General features: G+C 49.1%; 1 protein-coding gene across 5 annotated transcripts in view; it reads left to right on the top strand.

Annotated features, from left to right (window-relative positions):
* The window catches only part of ASAP2 (ArfGAP with SH3 domain, ankyrin repeat and PH domain 2), a 156,151-nt gene that overhangs the window by 78,697 nt on the left and 59,913 nt on the right, over positions 1 to 17,541 (top strand). For all 5 annotated transcript variants that reach the window (XM_027113851.1, XM_027113850.1, XM_027113848.1 and 2 more), the window contains 4 exons: positions 8,556 to 8,630; positions 10,357 to 10,406; positions 12,668 to 12,797; positions 17,034 to 17,119. In XM_027113851.1, coding sequence (XP_026969652.1) covers positions 8,556 to 8,630; positions 10,357 to 10,406; positions 12,668 to 12,797; positions 17,034 to 17,119 — 341 coding nt within the window. The remainder of the gene's footprint in view (positions 1 to 8,555; positions 8,631 to 10,356; positions 10,407 to 12,667; positions 12,798 to 17,033; positions 17,120 to 17,541) is intronic.

Here is a 17,541-nt window from a genome sequence, read left to right as displayed (position 1 = left end):
GAAGCAGAATCTCCATTTCCCCAGGGCACGAGTCAGCCCATTAAAGTCTGAGAAGCGTTGCCCTAGAGCAGAGGTGGACCGGGAGCCCCAGCAGGACCCGGACCTTGTTAAAAGGCCACACCCACACCTACTTAAAGGCGATTCCCAGCTTCGCGCCGGGAGGGTTGCTAGAACCCTCCCTGTTGGGAGCCGTTTCCCAGAGTTCCTGATCCATTCGCATTTCTAATCAGTTCCCTGGTGACACTGACTTCGTTGGTCTGGAACCAGCAGCCGCTTCTGACTCCTCCCCTGGGGAGCCTGAGGCCAGGGCTCCAGGGCCTGGCTGAGGACACAAGTATCCAACCTCGAATTCTCGGAGGCAGTAGATTCGAAAAGCTGCTTTCGTTTTCGGTGGGTGGCTTCACTAAGCATTTTAACATCATGTGGGTTTCAGAAGAAGCTGTGGATTGATGAATCCTGGGCCCTTCTGTGCTGGCCCCCAGAAAACGCGGCTTTTCCAGACGGTTGCAAGTAGGCTGCGGTGTGTGGTTTCATCATCCGTTCTCCAGTGGAAGAGGGTCACTATTTTCTCTCCACTTAGAACCTGAAAGATCAAAGCTGTGTGACTGCCAGAGACGCAGCGTTAAAGGCAGAAACCAGGTCAGCTGTTTCCCCTCTTTCTTGTGGTGTGAAAGTTGCCAGTGTTTTTGGCAGCTGCCCAGTTTTGATCTTCCAGTTTGTGTTAAACACTCAAGATCTGCGTGGGCTCCCCCGTCTCCTTTGATTAAACAAACCATCAGAGTGGCCCTGGTGCCGAAGAGCCAGGCCTGGGAGCACGTGTTCACGAGGGCCCCGTGTGAGAGCAAGACCGTGTGTGTGTGCGCGCACGCCGTGGGCCTTGGCGGTGTTGTCGCCGGCCCCCGGGGAGAACTCGCTAAAAATGAAAGTGAGCTAGATGGTTTTCCTTTGCAAAGTGTTTCCCTGTACGTCCTGGTGTAGATGGTACCTCCCGTCTCACAGCCTGCCCCACTCCGGCCGTGGGTCACGTGTGAGTAGCACTGACCGCTCTGGAGGCCGGTTGCCTATGGCAGTGAAATGATGGGAAGGGCTCTGGCCTCATTCTCAGCTCAGCTGCTGCTTAGTTGTGGGATCTGGGGGCAAAGTGGGTGGCTTAACTCTCCCTCTGTTTCCATTTCTGTAAAACGGGGGTAACACCGACTTCTCAAAGCACTTGTGAGCCTTACATGCGATTAAGTGGCCCTGTGCCAGTTAGTGATTTATTCAGGCCACTTCACCTGGGACCTTCTTCTCCAAAAGATTTCTGTCTGGATGTTCATTCTTTCAGATAAGCAGCCTTCAGGAAGAACATAGAAAACTGTGCTTTGACCCTGCCAGGTGCCTGCCTCGTGGCCTTTGTGTTAAGAATTCCCTCTGCCGGGAATGCTCTTCCACCAGGCTTTCACGGGGCTAGCTGCCTTGCTTCCTTCATACTCTGCTCCACGTCACCTTCTGAAGAGGCCTTCCTGGTCACCATTGGAGAGTCCCATCCCACAAGTAATCAGAGCAGTCTTATATGTAAGATTTGTAGTAGCCCCCAAACTAGAAAGAACTCAGAAACCTGTCAGCAGTTGTCTGGATAAGCCAGGAGATGGACAGCTGTTCAGCAAGAAACGGGAATGAGCCGTTGCTGCAGCAGCACGGATGGATCTCAAAACGAGTGTGAAAGAAGCCGATAAAGAGCAGTGCGTGCTGTAGAATTCCAAGTATAGAAAGTCCTAGAAAATGTAGATTATTCTGTGGTGACGGACGCAGATCAGCGGTTTCCTGGGGACCGGAGATTGGGGAGTGAGCAGCTGGGAGGTGGGAATTGCAAAAGGGTGCAAAGAAGCTTCTGGGGGTGATGGGTACGTTCACTGTCTGGATTTGGGCGATGATTTTGTGGGGGTATGTATGTGCTGTGACTTATCGAATTGTGCACTTTGAATATGGGCAGGTTATTGTACATCAGTTACACCTTCAGAGATGCTTAAAAAATTTTTTAGGCTACTCGTCTGAAGCATTGCTGTCCACCAGAACTTTTTTTTTTTTTTTTTTGTGGTACGCGGGCCTCTCACTGCTGTGGCCTCTCCCGTTGCGGAGCACAGGCTCCGGACGCGCAGGCTCAGCAGCCATGGCTCACGGGCCCAGCCACTCCGCGGCATGTGGGATCTTCCCGGACCGGTGCACGAACCCATGTCCCCTGCATCGGCAGGCGGACTCTCAACCACTGCGCCGCCAGGGAAGCCCCACCAGGGAAGCCCCACCAGAACTTTTTGCTTTGATGGAAATGGTCTGCATCTGCTGTATCCAGTCTGAGAAGCCGCTCAGCACACATGGCTCTCGGGCACCTGAAATACGCTAGCGCAACTGAGGAATTCAGTTTCCAACTTGATTTCATTGTAATCCACTTACATCTGAATGGGCACATGTATCTAGTGTCTGTCATACTGGACTGCACAGGCGTAAAGCCTTACCTGCTGCTCTAACACCCCCGGCGGTGCCACGCACACGCACAATCCTGGGTCTCAGGCTCCAGCTCCTGGAGAAGACTCGAAGCTTCCGCAGGTGCTGGCTGTTTCCCAGGTACACATCCTTGGCTAATGCCGAAGCCTCCGCTAAGAATGCCCTTAAATGAAGCAGTGAGGTCTGAGGTCTTTTTGCAGCTCTCCGCCCCCTGGCACGGAGGTGCTGCCGGTGCCTGTGCCCACTTGAGCAGGTGTTGGCCCTTCTTTGAGGTCTTGATTTTACCTCTGACTCTGTGATTGAGCAGCACTTGCCCAAGTTAAAAAGAAAAAAACCCTGCAGATCCCAGCGTTCTGTCTCTGGTTCCTCATAAATTAGGCATATTAAAATAAACTTAACGACACAGGTGCATTTCAGGTAAGGCTCTTCGGCCATGTTTTGTATATGGTCTTTTAGGAAAAGCTGACTATCCCCAAAGAGGGTTGGACACTATTAAGGGTTTTTGAGGAGAGCCCTGGGAAGACCTGGTCTTTTCTAGACTCCTGAGCCTGGAGCTGGGAAGATTCTGCCCAGCAACTTTTCTGTTTTGAGTCTGTCTTCTCTTTGCTGCTCCTTAAAAATAGAGCACTCTGATACAAAAATCCTGTCTAGGTTCAGGCTTCTCGACAGACCCCCAGCCAAGGAGAAGGCAGCACTGGGGTTCCTGGGGGTCAGGCTGGAACCAGGGGCGGAGCTCTGGCTGGATCGGCAGCTGCCGGTAACCGGTGGCAGAGCCGAAGGAGCCGCCGAGACACTGACCCTGTGGGCAGGGGGAGCGTCACGGGGAAGGGGGGAAAGATTTTTAGACAGTATGGCAGTGGCAAAGCTCGCGGGTCAAGGAGTTTTAAGACCCCCTCTCCCCTGCAAAAAATAGAATAATTAGGAAGACCCATGTGGAAAGATGGCTATTGCCTGGCGATATTCGCCCACCCCTGCCCCATCTCCTGGTCTGTCTGTCTTTGCTAATCATCTATGACGTTACGCAGGCTGCTCGCAATCTCTGATAGCCCTGTCTGCCTGTCTCCCCACGACTGAATCATTCTCCTTCTGAGATTACACACATTGGACTACTTGTCAACTCATCTTGTCAGACATATCCAGGTGAACCCAGGAAAAGGGAAGACAGAGCAGGGAGGGCTGTGACTACAGACTGTCTGTGTGCCATTGGTTTTAGATCCATACTTACTGGCAGCAATTAAGAGTAATAATTTGTATTCAGATCATGCTTGGGGTTTCGAAAAGCCATTTTACTTCATATACTTGTTAAAAGCAAGTCAGAGGATAAGAGAAAGCCCAATGCTTGCTTGGTGCTAAGGGAAATATTCTAGTTGGGTGACCCAGGGGTAATTTAATTCTTCCCAGCGATCATAACAGTTTTATTGCTCGTAAGTCGAGGCTGGGGCTGCTGAGCACAACGTGTGTGCCGTGATCTCCTGGCTGTGGTTTTCATCTCTCACGGCCAGGATGGAGATGGTTCGTTCAGCTGTGGGCCTGAGGCTGCTGGGCGGCCCCAGTACAGGCAGGCAGCGGGAGACCCAGAGCGAGCCCATCCTTCCTGCTGCAGGGCGCTCTTGCTGAGACAGGACATCTGGGCACCAGCCCATGGTTCAGGGCCCAGGCAGAGACGAGGGCCAGTCATTTCCTGGACGCTCACCCTGAGTCAGAACGCGTGTGTGCTGCGCGGGTTCCGTACCAGAGCAGGAAAAGGCAGAGGGCGGGCGGAGGCTGGTGCCAGGAGTGGAGGGGCTTTGTTAGGAAGCCCGCTGACGGGGACTCTGTGCACGTTTGTAATAATTTCTTAAAAAAAAAAAAAAAAGAAAGCCTTATAAGGTATATTTTATATATCATAAAACTCACCCATTTCAATTCTACAAGTCATTGATATCTAGTAGCTTTACCAAGTGATGCAAGCATCACCTTAAACCAGTTTGGGGACATTTTCTTCCCCCCAGTAAGGTCCCTCCTGTCCCCTCACAGTTAATCCCCATTCCCACCCTCAGCCCCAGGCAACCGCCGATCTCCTTTCTGTCTCTTTTGCAATCATTTAGCTAATTAGTTTCTGATTAGAGGAGGAGTAGTTTCTTATTTTAGATCACTTGAGTAGCCCCCCGGAAAGAGAAATGGATGGAATGGAGGCCAGAATCCCCTTGGTGGGATTCTCTTCCAGCTGCTGTTTTTAGCTCTTATCTTCTGCCTCCCCCGCTGCTCCCCTGGCTGATGTGCTCCCACTTCTCCACTGTTCCTGTGCCTGGACACCCTCCACCCCATCTTGCAAGACGTAATTCTCCCTGTCGTTGAAGGTCTATCTCACATGACCCCAATCAGCAAACATTTCCCTGGTGTCCAGACTGGAAATAATTTTCTCTTCTCAGAAACTCAGTGGTGTTTTATTTCTGGCTCGTAGAGTTTCCACATGGCACTTTACTTACTTAAATATGTGCTTTGGGGCTTCCCTGGTGGCGCAGTGGTTGAGGGTCCGCCGGCCGATGCAGGGGACGCGGGTTCGTGCCCCGGTCCGGGAAGATCCCACATGCCGCGGAGCGGCTGGGCCCATGAGCCATGGCCGCTGAGCCTGTGCGTCCAGAGCCTGTGCTCCTCAATGGGGAGGGCACAGCAGTGAGAGGCCCACGTACTGCAAAAAAAAAAAAAAAAAAAAAAAAGTGCTTTATCTGCCTTATTAAACGGTGAGTTCGTGAGGACTGAGGTTCTGTCTAATGCATCTTTGTCTCCTAAGTCCTCTTACCCACCCAGTTTCATCTCCTGTCGCTCCCTGAGGGCTCCGTGTGCCTCCTTTGTGGCAGTCATCACAGTTTTGACGGCTGTTTAATGTCGTGCTCACCCTGTGTCCAGAATGAAAGCAGCCTGGCCCAGTGTCTGGATGTCCTTAGGTTTTCACTCTTCTGGATGCCAGAGCTTAGTTTACCTCCTCTTACCTACTACCTGTCTTCACTATCTGAGTTCTTATTTGAATTAAGTAACAAAAAGTCGTCTTTTTTTTTTGGCCTTGCCACACGGCTTGTGAGATTTTAGCTCTCCGACCAGGGATTGAACCCAGCCCCTCGGCAGTGAGAGTGCAGAGTCTTAACCACTGACCCACTAGGGAAGTCCCGATAACAAGTAGTCTTAAAATAGTTGTGTAAACCAAGTTCTGGGTGATGTGCTTCTCCCCTGCTACAGAGGGTTTTGTTTTTCTCGCTCATTCATGCATACACTCACACGTAATACACCTCTCATAAAAACATACTAGAGTTCTTGCTAGGAATACAGTTTTTAATCTGCAAGCACCTTATTCTTTTTTCCTCCAACCTCCCATATATCTGGGTCGCTCTGGTGCCTTTGGCTCAGCCTCCCACCCTGAGCAGCTCTGACCACCGCCCCTCCCCCCCTTGGGCTGCTCCTGCCGTCTTGCACGTGACTTGTCCAGGGTGGCGCTGCCTTGGCTCCCCTCTGGGCAGCATTGAGGACTGACCGGACTGCAGCCATGGCTCTGCGATCAAGTGGATGAAAGGGCAGAGTCTCGCGGCTCAGGAACTGACCGGTCACCTTCTTCCCAAGCCCAGGTCAGCCCGCCTGACTGCTTAAAGCTGTAGTCGTTGTTTCTTTCCCCCAGGAGCCGCTGGTATCTGTACAGGGTGAAACATGCTGCATGTGGTGTGTCGCAGGCTTTCTGTTTCATTCTTGTGTATATATTTATTCTTCCTCTGAGGTGAGAAGCATCATGTTTTGTTTACATCTGTAGCCAGCTTACTGCTGTCTGTAAAATAGGTACTCAGTAAATACATGATGAATGAATTCATGAATTCACACATTAGTTATATGATGTTTAAAGCTATTAATGTATCTCTAGATTCTGTCTCTTATGCATTAGATGCTCAGAAACATACTTTGGTAACTTGATTCACTCAGCCATTGCCACGCTCTGTGTTGAGTGCTGTAGAGAATAGAAAAACTTGAAGCCGCCCCTTGGGATTCGTGGTGTGAGCTTGATAAGACAAATGTAGGGTAGAACCTGTCAAGTCCTTTAAGAAATTTTTTTAAAAAGAAAATATCGGAGGATTTGGAGAGGGAGGGGTCACTTCCTGCTGAGAGGTTGGGATGTTGTTGGAAGAGGTAGCATCTGAGAAATTCCTGGTGGATGGGAAGGCTTTGAACAGCGGATACTGAGATGAAACGTGGCAGATGAGGTTGGACTGTGAGGGTCCAGATGCGGGAGTAGGTTTAGTGTTTATCAGGGACACAACGCCAGAGAAATCCAACAACTGCGTAGGAGGGGTTGGGACGGGCAGAGACTGGGAGGCGGTGGCCAGGAGCAGGGGAAGCGGTGCCTCAGTCCAGACGAGGGGCAGTGAGGCCACTGAGGGGCAGGGCGGTGAGAAGGCCAGAGGGAGCTCGTGGGCGAGCAGCGGGTCAGAGGGCTGGAGCCCAGGAGGAGAGCGCCGCTAGCAGGGAGTGAGGGGCGGCGGCAGCGGGACAGGGGGCCCGAGGAGGCGGGGGTGGGTGCGTTCTCGCAGCGGTGGGAACGAGGGGCGCGTGTGGGGACGGAGCCCCCCACAGCTCAGCGGAAGCCCAGGTGTGCTTGCGCCAGGGGTGAGTCACCTGCACGGCCTGTCTCCATCCCTTCCCGTCACCCACGGGACCTCGCCTTAAACTCAGCTTTTCAGTATTTACAGCTTAACTCTCGAGGCTAATCCTAGCACGTCATAGCTGATGACACGGTGCCTCTGCCGGGTGCATGACACACGTTGAGCTGTATAAGCGCCAGACAGAAGTTACCCCAGAAGGCATTTCTGAAATGACTGACAGTCATTAACTGACCATTTATTTGGCAGGAAAGGTGGTTGGTGCAGGCGTTCTTACACACCTTACCAGTATTTTTCAAGTAAATTTCTTTCTCCATTTTGAAATTTCATATCCTGAATAGTGCATGGAAATCAGATCCCATATTGCCCTAAAAGTTGTGCCTGTGTTGGGTCTTCCCAGTCAAGGTAATTCTGCTAAAAATAAAATTCTCCTTTGTTCGATTGTAAGAAGGAATGCACAAGTTTCCAAAGTCCATACTCCTGTCTCTGTCCTTTTGTGGTCCCGTAATTTCGGCACGTGTCACCAAAGTGACACATGCGCACAGCCCCAGAAGGCTGCGTGTCACTTGTGCTGACTTAGGGAGAGAGAGCCTGGGGAGGTGAGAAAGTAGAGCCTCAGCTTCTTTTCTCACCGGGGAGGGACTCCTGTCGGGTTCAGAAGCTGGGGAGTCTGTGCGTCGAGGTTCTTGCTCACTGAAGCTTTGTGTCTTTAAGCTGTGGCTCAAAGCTCAACAACCGGCGGGGACGGGCCTGCTTGGCGTGAGCACGCCCAAGTGTGTCAGGAGGGTCTGGTTCTCCGCATTTAATCTGTGGTGACAACTTGCTAAGCCACCATCTTTTGCCTTCTTGCTTCAGGCAGAATAGGGGACCTTAAGACCACTTGTCCCTCCTTTTCCCTTTCTCATCTGCTTTCCTCTCTCTCTCTCCGTTCTTTTCTAGTTCTCTCTCAACATCCACTCATACACGTTCTCAGGAGACAGAAGCCCCCTTCGTTCTGTTTTTCCTTTTAGTCTCCCCTGTTGGAGGCTGTGCTAGGGAGACTGGGGGCTCTGGGCCCCCAGAACTGACCAAAGCCCAGGGCATGAGATGGAGCCATGAGTGAGAATAGGAAGTATTTGGGCTTCTGTTCCTGTATCTTTAAAGTGCTTCTGTCATTGATTTTTTTTCTTTGTTGTAATGATTATCTTTCCACAGACTTCATAGCCCAGTAATAGAAGGTTATTATTGTTGTGAAATATAGACAGATGTAGACTTTTCCTTAGTTATATATTCATTTGTAAGGTAAAATCGTTACTTACAGAGAATGTAAGAATGAATAAGGCTGTCATGCTTGTGCTGGTCAGGTTTTAGGGAAGTTTAATTATCACCGTGTGTTCTCTAACCTCCTTGCTGTCCTTACTTTAGATTAAAAAGGAAATGGAATAAGGATATTTTTTTTCTGTTTTTGTTTTTTAGATTCAGAATATGAACAACATAATCTCCTTCCCTCTGGACAGTTTGCTGAAGGGGGACCTAAAAGGAGTGAAAGGGGTATGACACGAAGAGTCCTGTCACGGGGGGCGGCTTTCATAGGACGTGGAATCGCGTCACGCTGGCCAGTCGGGGCAACCGCGGCCTCGCGCCTTCTCCCTGGGACGGCGGGGTGGCACTGTGCTGCCTTGGGCTCCCTTGACTGCCCATCGTGGCACCACCTTCCGGCCCTAACAGTGGTGACCCGTGGCCTTTCTGGCTGTCCTGCTGGTGCTCCTGATGTGGAAGGGAAAGAAACAGCTCTTCCGGAAACTGCCAACGACTTTTGGGTTCTGCCGGTTGAGCAGGGAACCCTGTGTGAAGTCTGGTTTTTCCAGCTAGCGTGTCACTGATTGAGCCCTGGGAGAGGATCCTTGCAGGGTGGTTTCCTGGAGGGAGAATGGGCACCAGCAAGGCCTGAGCCGCCTTTATTTTTCTGTCCTGCAAAGGATGCTCGTTGTTGAGGCCTCGCCTTGCCTCGTACAAACACTTGAGCCGTGAACTGTTTTCCCGGGCACGTGCGTGGGGACAGTCAGGGTCGAGTGCTGTGTGGGCACCAGGCACCGAGCAGAAAGTTGCTCTCACACGTCATTGGCCCAGACAGGTGTGTGATGGGAATGAGAGGCAATCGTGCCCCAGTTCTTAGGCGACCGAGTGCTCTGACGGGATCCACACGTGATCCCCGGCGGCCTCTGGCACATCCGGAAGCCCAGCCGATTACGGGGGCCTCTGCAGGGGCAGAAGTGCCAGGAGAGCTGTTGGGGCAAGGAGTCTGGGCCCGGGGAGCCGTTAGGACACGGAGCAACACTGCTCAGCATCCCCTGGGGGCCTGGAGAACACGTCCGGCGAGAACCAGGAAAGCGGGAGGGAAGGGCACACAAAGCAGAGGGGAAAATGCCCGTCTGCAGCAGCATGACGCGGCCCTGCAAGGGGCCCTGGGTCGGCGGCGCTGCACAGTGGGACGTGAGGCTTACAGGGTGGGCAGACGCCTTCCTGGAGGCTTTAGGTGCCAGGCTGTGGAGCTTAGGCCTTGTCAGAGGCCAAAGAAGAGTCAAAAAAAGAAAAAAATCCCCACAACGAAGGGGTTTTCTCTTCTAAAAGACCCCTGTTAAAGGGAGCATAAATAGGTGGGAACCAAATTTGATAGAATTTCTAGTGGCTCAGTATATTTTTGAGTCAGGCTTTATCAGAGAATATGAGGTCCTGAGTTCCAGGCAGAATTGTGGAATCGGGAGACCTCAGGAGAAGGTGAATGGCTTTTATATTCTTGTTTTGGGGTCCAGATCAGGGGTACATGTGTTGAGGAGATTCCCATATTAATAGAAAAAAATCAGAGTCCCTTTCTTTTAGAGAGATATACTAAAATACTTGAAGATTAAATGTTATGTCTTTCCAGGTTTAATTTCAGAATAATCTCAGGGCAGAGGGCGGGGTATAAGTGAAACAGGATGGGCTGTGAGTTGATACTTGCTATAGCTAGCTGACAGGTACGTTATATAATTCTCTCCACCTTTGTCTGTGTGCATTTGGTATATTCTATAATAAAAATTTCTTAAAGAGAAAGGAAACTAAATGCTACCGCTAGTCTGATTAAAAGCCTGTGCTCTAAGCTCTCCATTTATCCTGGGATCACATACGTCATTTATTGCAGAAATTAATACTCTTTTCAGGGCTAGTCTAGGGATAAGTCTATTTTGCCCAGAAATTAATGATTAGTCCTGTTTAATTTATGCCTCTCTGTTTACAGGATCTGAAAAAGCCTTTTGATAAAGCTTGGAAAGACTATGAAACAAAAATGTGAGTATTTTCATTTAAAAAAGTAAGCATAGTAATTTGAGATTTTAATTTTAAATCGAGCCTTTATTGCTTAAAGGTATTGTCTAAATAAACCTTAATCCAGGAAAGAATTCACCCAAAACTGTGTTGCTGTGGTTTGTTGTGATACCAGATGCTTTCATACCGGATGTCCACATTCATGATGTCAACCTCTTTAAACTGTTTTTTCCTCATCCCTCCTCTTGTGTCCTAATGGCTACAGAATGTTATTTTCAGGAACGTTAATTGGCTTCTACTGGTTGACTTCAGGCACTTGTTGTAACATTTCTGATCACAGTTTCTCATTTCCTGGAGTGGAGAGGATTGAGCTAGCTAGAATTGGGCTAGCGATTGTGGGAATGATGATCTCAATTATTTTAAATACTTGAGAAATAGAAAATATTTTTAAATGCCTCATGCTTGCTTTGTAATTGCTGTGCATTGAGTAATAGAGTTTTCTCAGTGGAATTAGAAACTTTTATATGAAGCCATCTGGTAAAGTGGGACACGATAAGGAGAAAGCCTTTTCAGATGTAACTACACGTATTTAATTGGGTTTGTTTGTTTTTACCAGCCTTGGGTCTCTATTCAGAGCTGAAGGATCACCAAGGAATCCCAAACCTTTGGTACTCATCCCATCCTGGAAATCTTAAGTTCCCATACTCCAGATTCCAGAGTCTCACTAATGGCACACATTCGTATGTCAGCACAGATACAGTATTAAACCAGAATGCTTTGAAGGTCGGCTCAACCCAGAGAGGCTCCAGACTCACTGTCCCGGGCTCATTAGCATCCTGCATCTGTGTGTGGGTTCAGTGCAGTGAATAAGGAAAGGGTCCACGTTCCTGCTTTACAGGTGGGAAACCTGGGCTTGGTACTTGCTGCTGGTCACCCACGAGAAGCTAGTTGAGCCAAGGGCAGGACATGGATTTGCCGGCTTCATTGAGCTGCTGTCGCTGCTGCCCTCGAGGGCCTTAGAGGAAATGCTTCTGTGCACTTCTGAACCAGGGACAGGAGAGGGTCTCTGAAGAGGGTTGCCTGAGAGAGTCTTCTCCTTCTGAAAGGAAAAGGTTTGAAAGAGGAATGAGATCAAATTCTGTAAAATCAAGACACACGTAGATAAGGTGAGGACAGAGGTACTCACAAAATCCCAGAATTGGAGAACAAAGGAGCAGCACCCTTTAAAACTCAGAGTAATTCTGGGATAAATTAAAAAATTAGCTCTACCCCTTTACACGTAAGATTGATTTTTCCTGAGAGGCCCTGTGATATGCAACAAACAGCTTTAAGACGTCTTTACAGTTCCTGGCCTGTCGTTCCATACCTGACCATTACAAGAGTGACCGACATCTGGGCCACGTCTTGATCCCTTTGCGGTGGCGTCAGGGGAGGCTTGGAGTTGTGTGATTGTCCCCGGGGCCCTCCAGTCACGCTGCCTCCCTGGTGCACGAGCCCCTTTAACAACACCCTCACCAAACGGTCACCTTTTCTTTACGTTCTTAACTCACCCAGTCAAGTCACTGCGGGTCTGCTGTGTGCCCAGTGCTGTGCTTCAAGATAAAGAACAAGGATTAGAAACTACATTTCTCGCCTCTTCCTAAATACCCCCTCCCCAAATGATGGGGCCTCTGGACCCAGAGGAACCCATTTCATGTTGAACAGCTTCCTAAGACACGCTGCCTGCGTTGTGTAGTGTCTGCCTTGGGGCTCTGCAGGAAAAGTCTGCGCCCTCATCTTCATGGCACCCTTTATATTTTTGAGTGGTTTCCGTGGCTTTTGTTTAGCCTCCTTTTGTCCAGGATAAAAATCCAGTTACTAGTCCAAGCCCTTACTAACCGATGTGACGCATGGCTGCCTCACCCTGGTCACCTGTCTCGGGATGCACTCCGGGGGTCAGCTGGTACCCTGACCCACACACTGGACTCGAGCACAGGCGAGCATGAGAGAGACGTGGAAAGGGGAACGAAGCTTAAAAACGGGAAAGGTCACTTGTTTTCTTCTGTGATGATGGGCACTGTCCTAGTCGGGTTGCTCTGGAAGCATTTCTTGGGTCGATACTCAACAGAAAGGGCCAAGGTTGACATGTTTACGACGAAACGCTTTTTCCTTTCCAGTGAGTTCGAGGCCGTCCTGTTCTGGAAAGGCTCGGCGAGCATTTGTGTGCAGGGTGGGTGTCGGGGTCACAGCGGGGCGCTCTCCAGTCTGGAGGTGTCTTGATTGAGTCTCACCTTTTCCACACGTAGAACCAAGATAGAAAAGGAGAAGAAGGAGCATGCCAAGCTGCACGGGATGATCCGCACGGAGATCAGCGGGGCTGAGATCGCAGAGGAGATGGAGAAGGAGCGGCGGTTCTTCCAGCTGCAGATGTGCGAGGTACGTCCGCCAGGCGCTTCAGGCAATGCCAGGTGCACTGCTGGACCCTGCCGCCCAGTTTCTGTCGTTCAGGGGGCCTGGGGCTCCTGGAGGGTCGGGCTATACTAGCCCAGCTCCAGCCTTTCTGAAGGAGCGACTCACTTGAAAGCGGGTTCTTTCTGTCTCCACACGCGCACACTCGCCCCCGCTGTGGTGTTCTTAAGGAGGTGCCGGGGGCGGGGCGGTGAGGCCCCAGCCGTGGTCCCCTCTATGAGTGTGAGAGCCTCTGCAAGTGCGTGCCCCCAGGCTCCGCTTGCTCGGGTGGGGACGTTCCCCAAGGCCAGAGGCCCAGGCACCCTGGGGAGGTCCTCTGTCCTGCTCCACCGGCGGCCCAAGTCCTCCCCTCGGGGAGGGGAGAATGTCAGGACTGACATTCAGAACATTTCTCTGCTGGAGGCTCAGGGGTGGAAAATATCGAAGACCAATCGTGCAGGCCTTTGCTTCCAGCCTTTTTTATACCTTGCTTGGAGGTCTGTTTGTGGAAACAGTTTACCCCTCGGCCTGAGGGTTCGCTCCTCCGGGCGGTGGCAGTGAAGCGTGAGCGTGGTGGCACTTGTGTTCCCTCCTGTAGCCAGGCAGACTTATGTTTTGAGTGTCCACAATGCAGGGGTGATACTTGTGACAGGTGTTGAAACTAGGTTCAGCCAGCTCTCGATTCCCTGTAAGCAGTCCACAGCAGAGCTCATCAAAAGGCACTTTTTGATTTTAGAACGTTTGTTAATTTGTTAATTACAGTAGGAGCCTAGTCTTTTTAGATGCATGCCTTAGGAGTATATTAAAATGCGTTTCTATTCCCAGAGCAAACTCTTAAGTGGTCAGCAGAGGGGAATCAGTCCCAGGGATCGGGGATATCTGTCTGGTATTAGTACAGCCACTCCGGCTCTCTTTTGGTTTCTATTTGCATGGGATTTCTCTCTCCAGCCTTTTACTTTCAACTTATGTGTATCTTTGGATCTACAGTGTGTTTCCTGTAGACAATCTATATTTGGATCATGTTTTTTTATCCAGTCTGACAGTCTCTGCCTTCTGATGGGGTTGTTTAGTCATTCACATGATGTTACTGTTGATGTGGTTGGGTTTGTATCTGCTCTTTTACTTTTTTGTTTCTTATGTCTTTTTTGTTCCTCTGTCCCTCCTTTGCTGCTTTGTTTTTCATTATGTGCCTTTTTTTTTTTTTTTTTTTTTTTTTTTTGCGGTACGCGGGCCTCTCACTGTTGTGGCCTCTCCCGTTGCGGAGCACAGGCTCCGGACGCACAGGCTCAGAGGCCGTGGCTCACGGGGCTCAGCCGCTCCACGGCATGTGGGATCTTCCCGGACCGGGGCACGAACCCGCGTCCCCTGCATCGGCAGGCAGACTCTCAACCACTGCGCCACCAGGGAAGCCCCATTACGTGACTTTTTAGAAAGTTAACTAAGCTCAGAGTGTTATTGTAGATAGGAGAGTGGATGCTTTTATACACGTGCTGTTTTATAAACAGACATCACATATAATACCTGCCCGACCCGTTTCACACAGTGTTGGAGAGATCATCCCGGGCAATAGAGACAGGGACGAAGAAACCGCTGTGTGTTATACAGACACGGTATTGCTCTTATTGACTCGGGGTAAAATTAAGTAGTGGTGTTTCACAGGGAGTGGATTTGGGAAGGGTGTGTGTGTGAGTTCAGGATGAGCTCTCTTTTTGCCTAGTGAGGAGGAAAGCTATTGACGTAAACTCTGCAGGGCTGCTTGTTAAAGTATGTTTAGTGACTGAGAGACTCAGCCAGCGTTAGTGTCATACCCTCGAGGTGAGGGTGCGGGTTCCATCCTCAGCTCTGTCATTGCTTTCTGGGACACGCACTCAGCACTGGGCTCTTTTCCTCGTCTGGGTGAATGGGTTGTGTGGACTGGTCACATAGGTTATTTTATTGGAAAAACGCTATCTACCCGACGTCTCTAAGTCACACACGTGAGTCATCTGTTGGGCGGGTCCCCAAGTGGCCGTCGGGCCCCAGTCTGTGCCGAGCATCACGGGGTCCCTGCGGTTGGTGGGGTCTGGCACTCCTTGCAGGCACAGAAGCGGAGGTGGGCTGACCGGGCACTGAGATTGGAGTTTACAGAGGAACACACATCTGATGAAGCCTGTACACACGGACCAGACACACCTGGCCTGGAAGGAAAGAGTGTCCGAAAAGCAGTCCCTGAGAACCCAACCCCTCAGAGTGAACAGCTTGCTGCAGTTAAAATCATTTAAAAATTGTTCAACCATTTCCTCAAACTGAAGTTCTCAAGTTTTGTAAACGTTTGATGTTGTTTAGGTGTTTAAAGTTTTAGTTGCGTGGGGTCTAGTGTAGAAAAGTGACTTCCAGGTGTTTGTTTTAAAGCTGTGGAACTTTTTCTTCAAAATGAATCTTATAAAGACAGTCAGTATGCCAGATAGATAATACAGAGCTTCCGTGAATTGAGAACGTATGAGAGATCCGCTCTCGCTTTTTTATGATTATAAAAATAAGTGCTTTAAAAAATTGGCCAGGGCTTCCCTGGTGGCGCAGTGGTTGAGAGTCTTCCTGCCGATGCAGGGGACACAGGTTCGTGCCCTGGTCCGGGAAGATCCCACATGCCGCGGAGCAGCTGGGCCCGTGAGCCATGGCTGCTGAGCCTGCGCGTCCGGAGCCTGTGCTCCGCAATGGGAGAGGCCACAACAGTGAGAGGCCACGTACCGCAAAAAAAAAAAAAAAAAAAAAAAAAAATTGGCCAGTATATATGTGTGTGTATGTATATATGTGTATATATATAAAAGAAATCAAAAATCACCACAGATTCTACTTACCAAAAGATTACCGCTTTGACATTTAGCTAAACATCTTTCAGATATCCCTGTCATACGTACATACAGACAATTTGTATAAACAGGATCATTCTCCACTGCTGCTTTGTAACCTGATTATTTTCACTCACTAGTGTGCCACGGACATCTTTCCATGTCAGGAAGTCTCTGCTTTATTGGCTTAATGGCTACATAGCCCTTCTCTCTGTGGATGTACCACACTTTAATTCCCCATTCATTACATTTAGGTTGTTGCCACTTTTCACTTTTACAAACAAGTCTGCAACGAACCTTCTTTTCTATTCATCTTTGTAAACTTTCATGATTATCTTCTCAGAGTAAGTTCCCGTAAGTAGAATTTCTGGGTCAAAGGGTACGTGCATTTTATCGTTTGACGCATGGCCAAGTATCTTATTAACCATTTAACCATTCTGATACATTGCCAGACATCTTATTTAATTAACAGAGAATAAGTTATCAGAAAGGAGGGAGATGAGGACGTCAAGGAAAAAGGCAGTGGCAGTTGACGTAGTTACCGTTTCAGCTTCCCTCTTCCAGCTGGGCTGCCGGCTGACCTGGGAGGCCACTTGAACGCAAGTTTCCCAGGTTACAGCTGAGATGCCTGTGGTCAGCAGGGGTCAGCAGCTCTTTCGGGGTCATTCGGTCTTAGAGGCAACGCATTCTCAGAGTTGTTGACACCCTATTTCAGCAGTGGAAGGGACAGGGAATTTATGGAGTCTTTGTTCTATAAACTTTTAGCAAAGAACAAGTGTATTTCCGGATGCTTGTTTTGTAGATCCCTGGGGCTTTCTGATGTCTTAGTGGTTGTTAATGAAGTCTCCAAGTTAAAAATGGCTTTAATTTATTTGAATTTAAAATTCTTTTTTTTTTTTTAAACAATCACGATGTTTTTTTAAAAGTATCAGGGAAGTGTTTTAGTATTAGAGACATGGAGACAAAGTCTCAACTACAGAAGACTAGCAGTAAGTGTTTAAACGATGACCTGCCTAAAGAAAGGGACCTGGGACAGAGTATGTGGACAGCAGTGTTTGAGATGGGTAGAATCCCCTTCATTCGCACTGTCATTCTTCCACACATCTAGGGCAAAAATTTCTCCTAGCTGGTTAAGACAGAATGTTTTATTACTGGAAGTTCTTGGCACTTAAAGTTAAGCATTTACTTACCTGTATGTGAGATAATTCATGTGGCACCAGACTGAAAGAAACATTTAGTTATGGCATTCAAAAAACATTAAGCATCTACCATGAGCCCTTCGCATTGTACAAGATGTCAGAGAAGTAGAAGAGGTGATCAGTCCTCAGAGGCTCACGTTCAGCTCATATTCTGCTTCTATCTATGACATTTCCTGTTTTGTTTTGTTTTTTAACAGTATCTGCTGAAGGTCAATGAAATTAAGATTAAAAAGGGAGTGGATTTACTTCAGAATCTGATCAAATATTTTCATGCCCAATGCAAGTAAGTTCTTTTTCTTTGTTATGATGGTATTTCAGATGTTTCTTTCTTTATGGCAACTTCTGGGAGATCTGTAGTGTTGTGTCGAGGAAAGTAAACACTTATTTAAAACTCTGTAGTAAAAGGAATGTAGTAAAAGGAATGTAGTAAAAGTGATGCAGGCTACAACACAGATGAACCTTGAAAACGTGTAAAGTGAAAGAAGCCAGAAATAAAAGACCACATACTGGATGGTTCCATTTATTTGAAAGGTCGGGAATAGGCAGGTCCACAGAGGCGGAAAGCAGATTGGTGACTGCCAGGGCTTGAGGCAAGGGGGCAGGGGGGAGTTACTGCCAGCGGGCACAGGGTCTCTTTTTGGGGTCACGAAAATATCCTGGAATTAGATAGGGCTGATGATTACGCAACTTTGTGGATAAATATAC

The sequence above is a fragment of the Aethalodelphis obliquidens genome, unplaced genomic scaffold (genome assembly GCF_003676395.1).
Source record: "Aethalodelphis obliquidens isolate GAN/ISIS:26980383/991018 unplaced genomic scaffold, ASM367639v1 scaffold12, whole genome shotgun sequence".
Lineage (NCBI taxonomy): Eukaryota > Metazoa > Chordata > Mammalia > Artiodactyla > Delphinidae > Aethalodelphis > Aethalodelphis obliquidens.
This window is presented reverse-complemented; position numbering and strand designations above follow the sequence as displayed.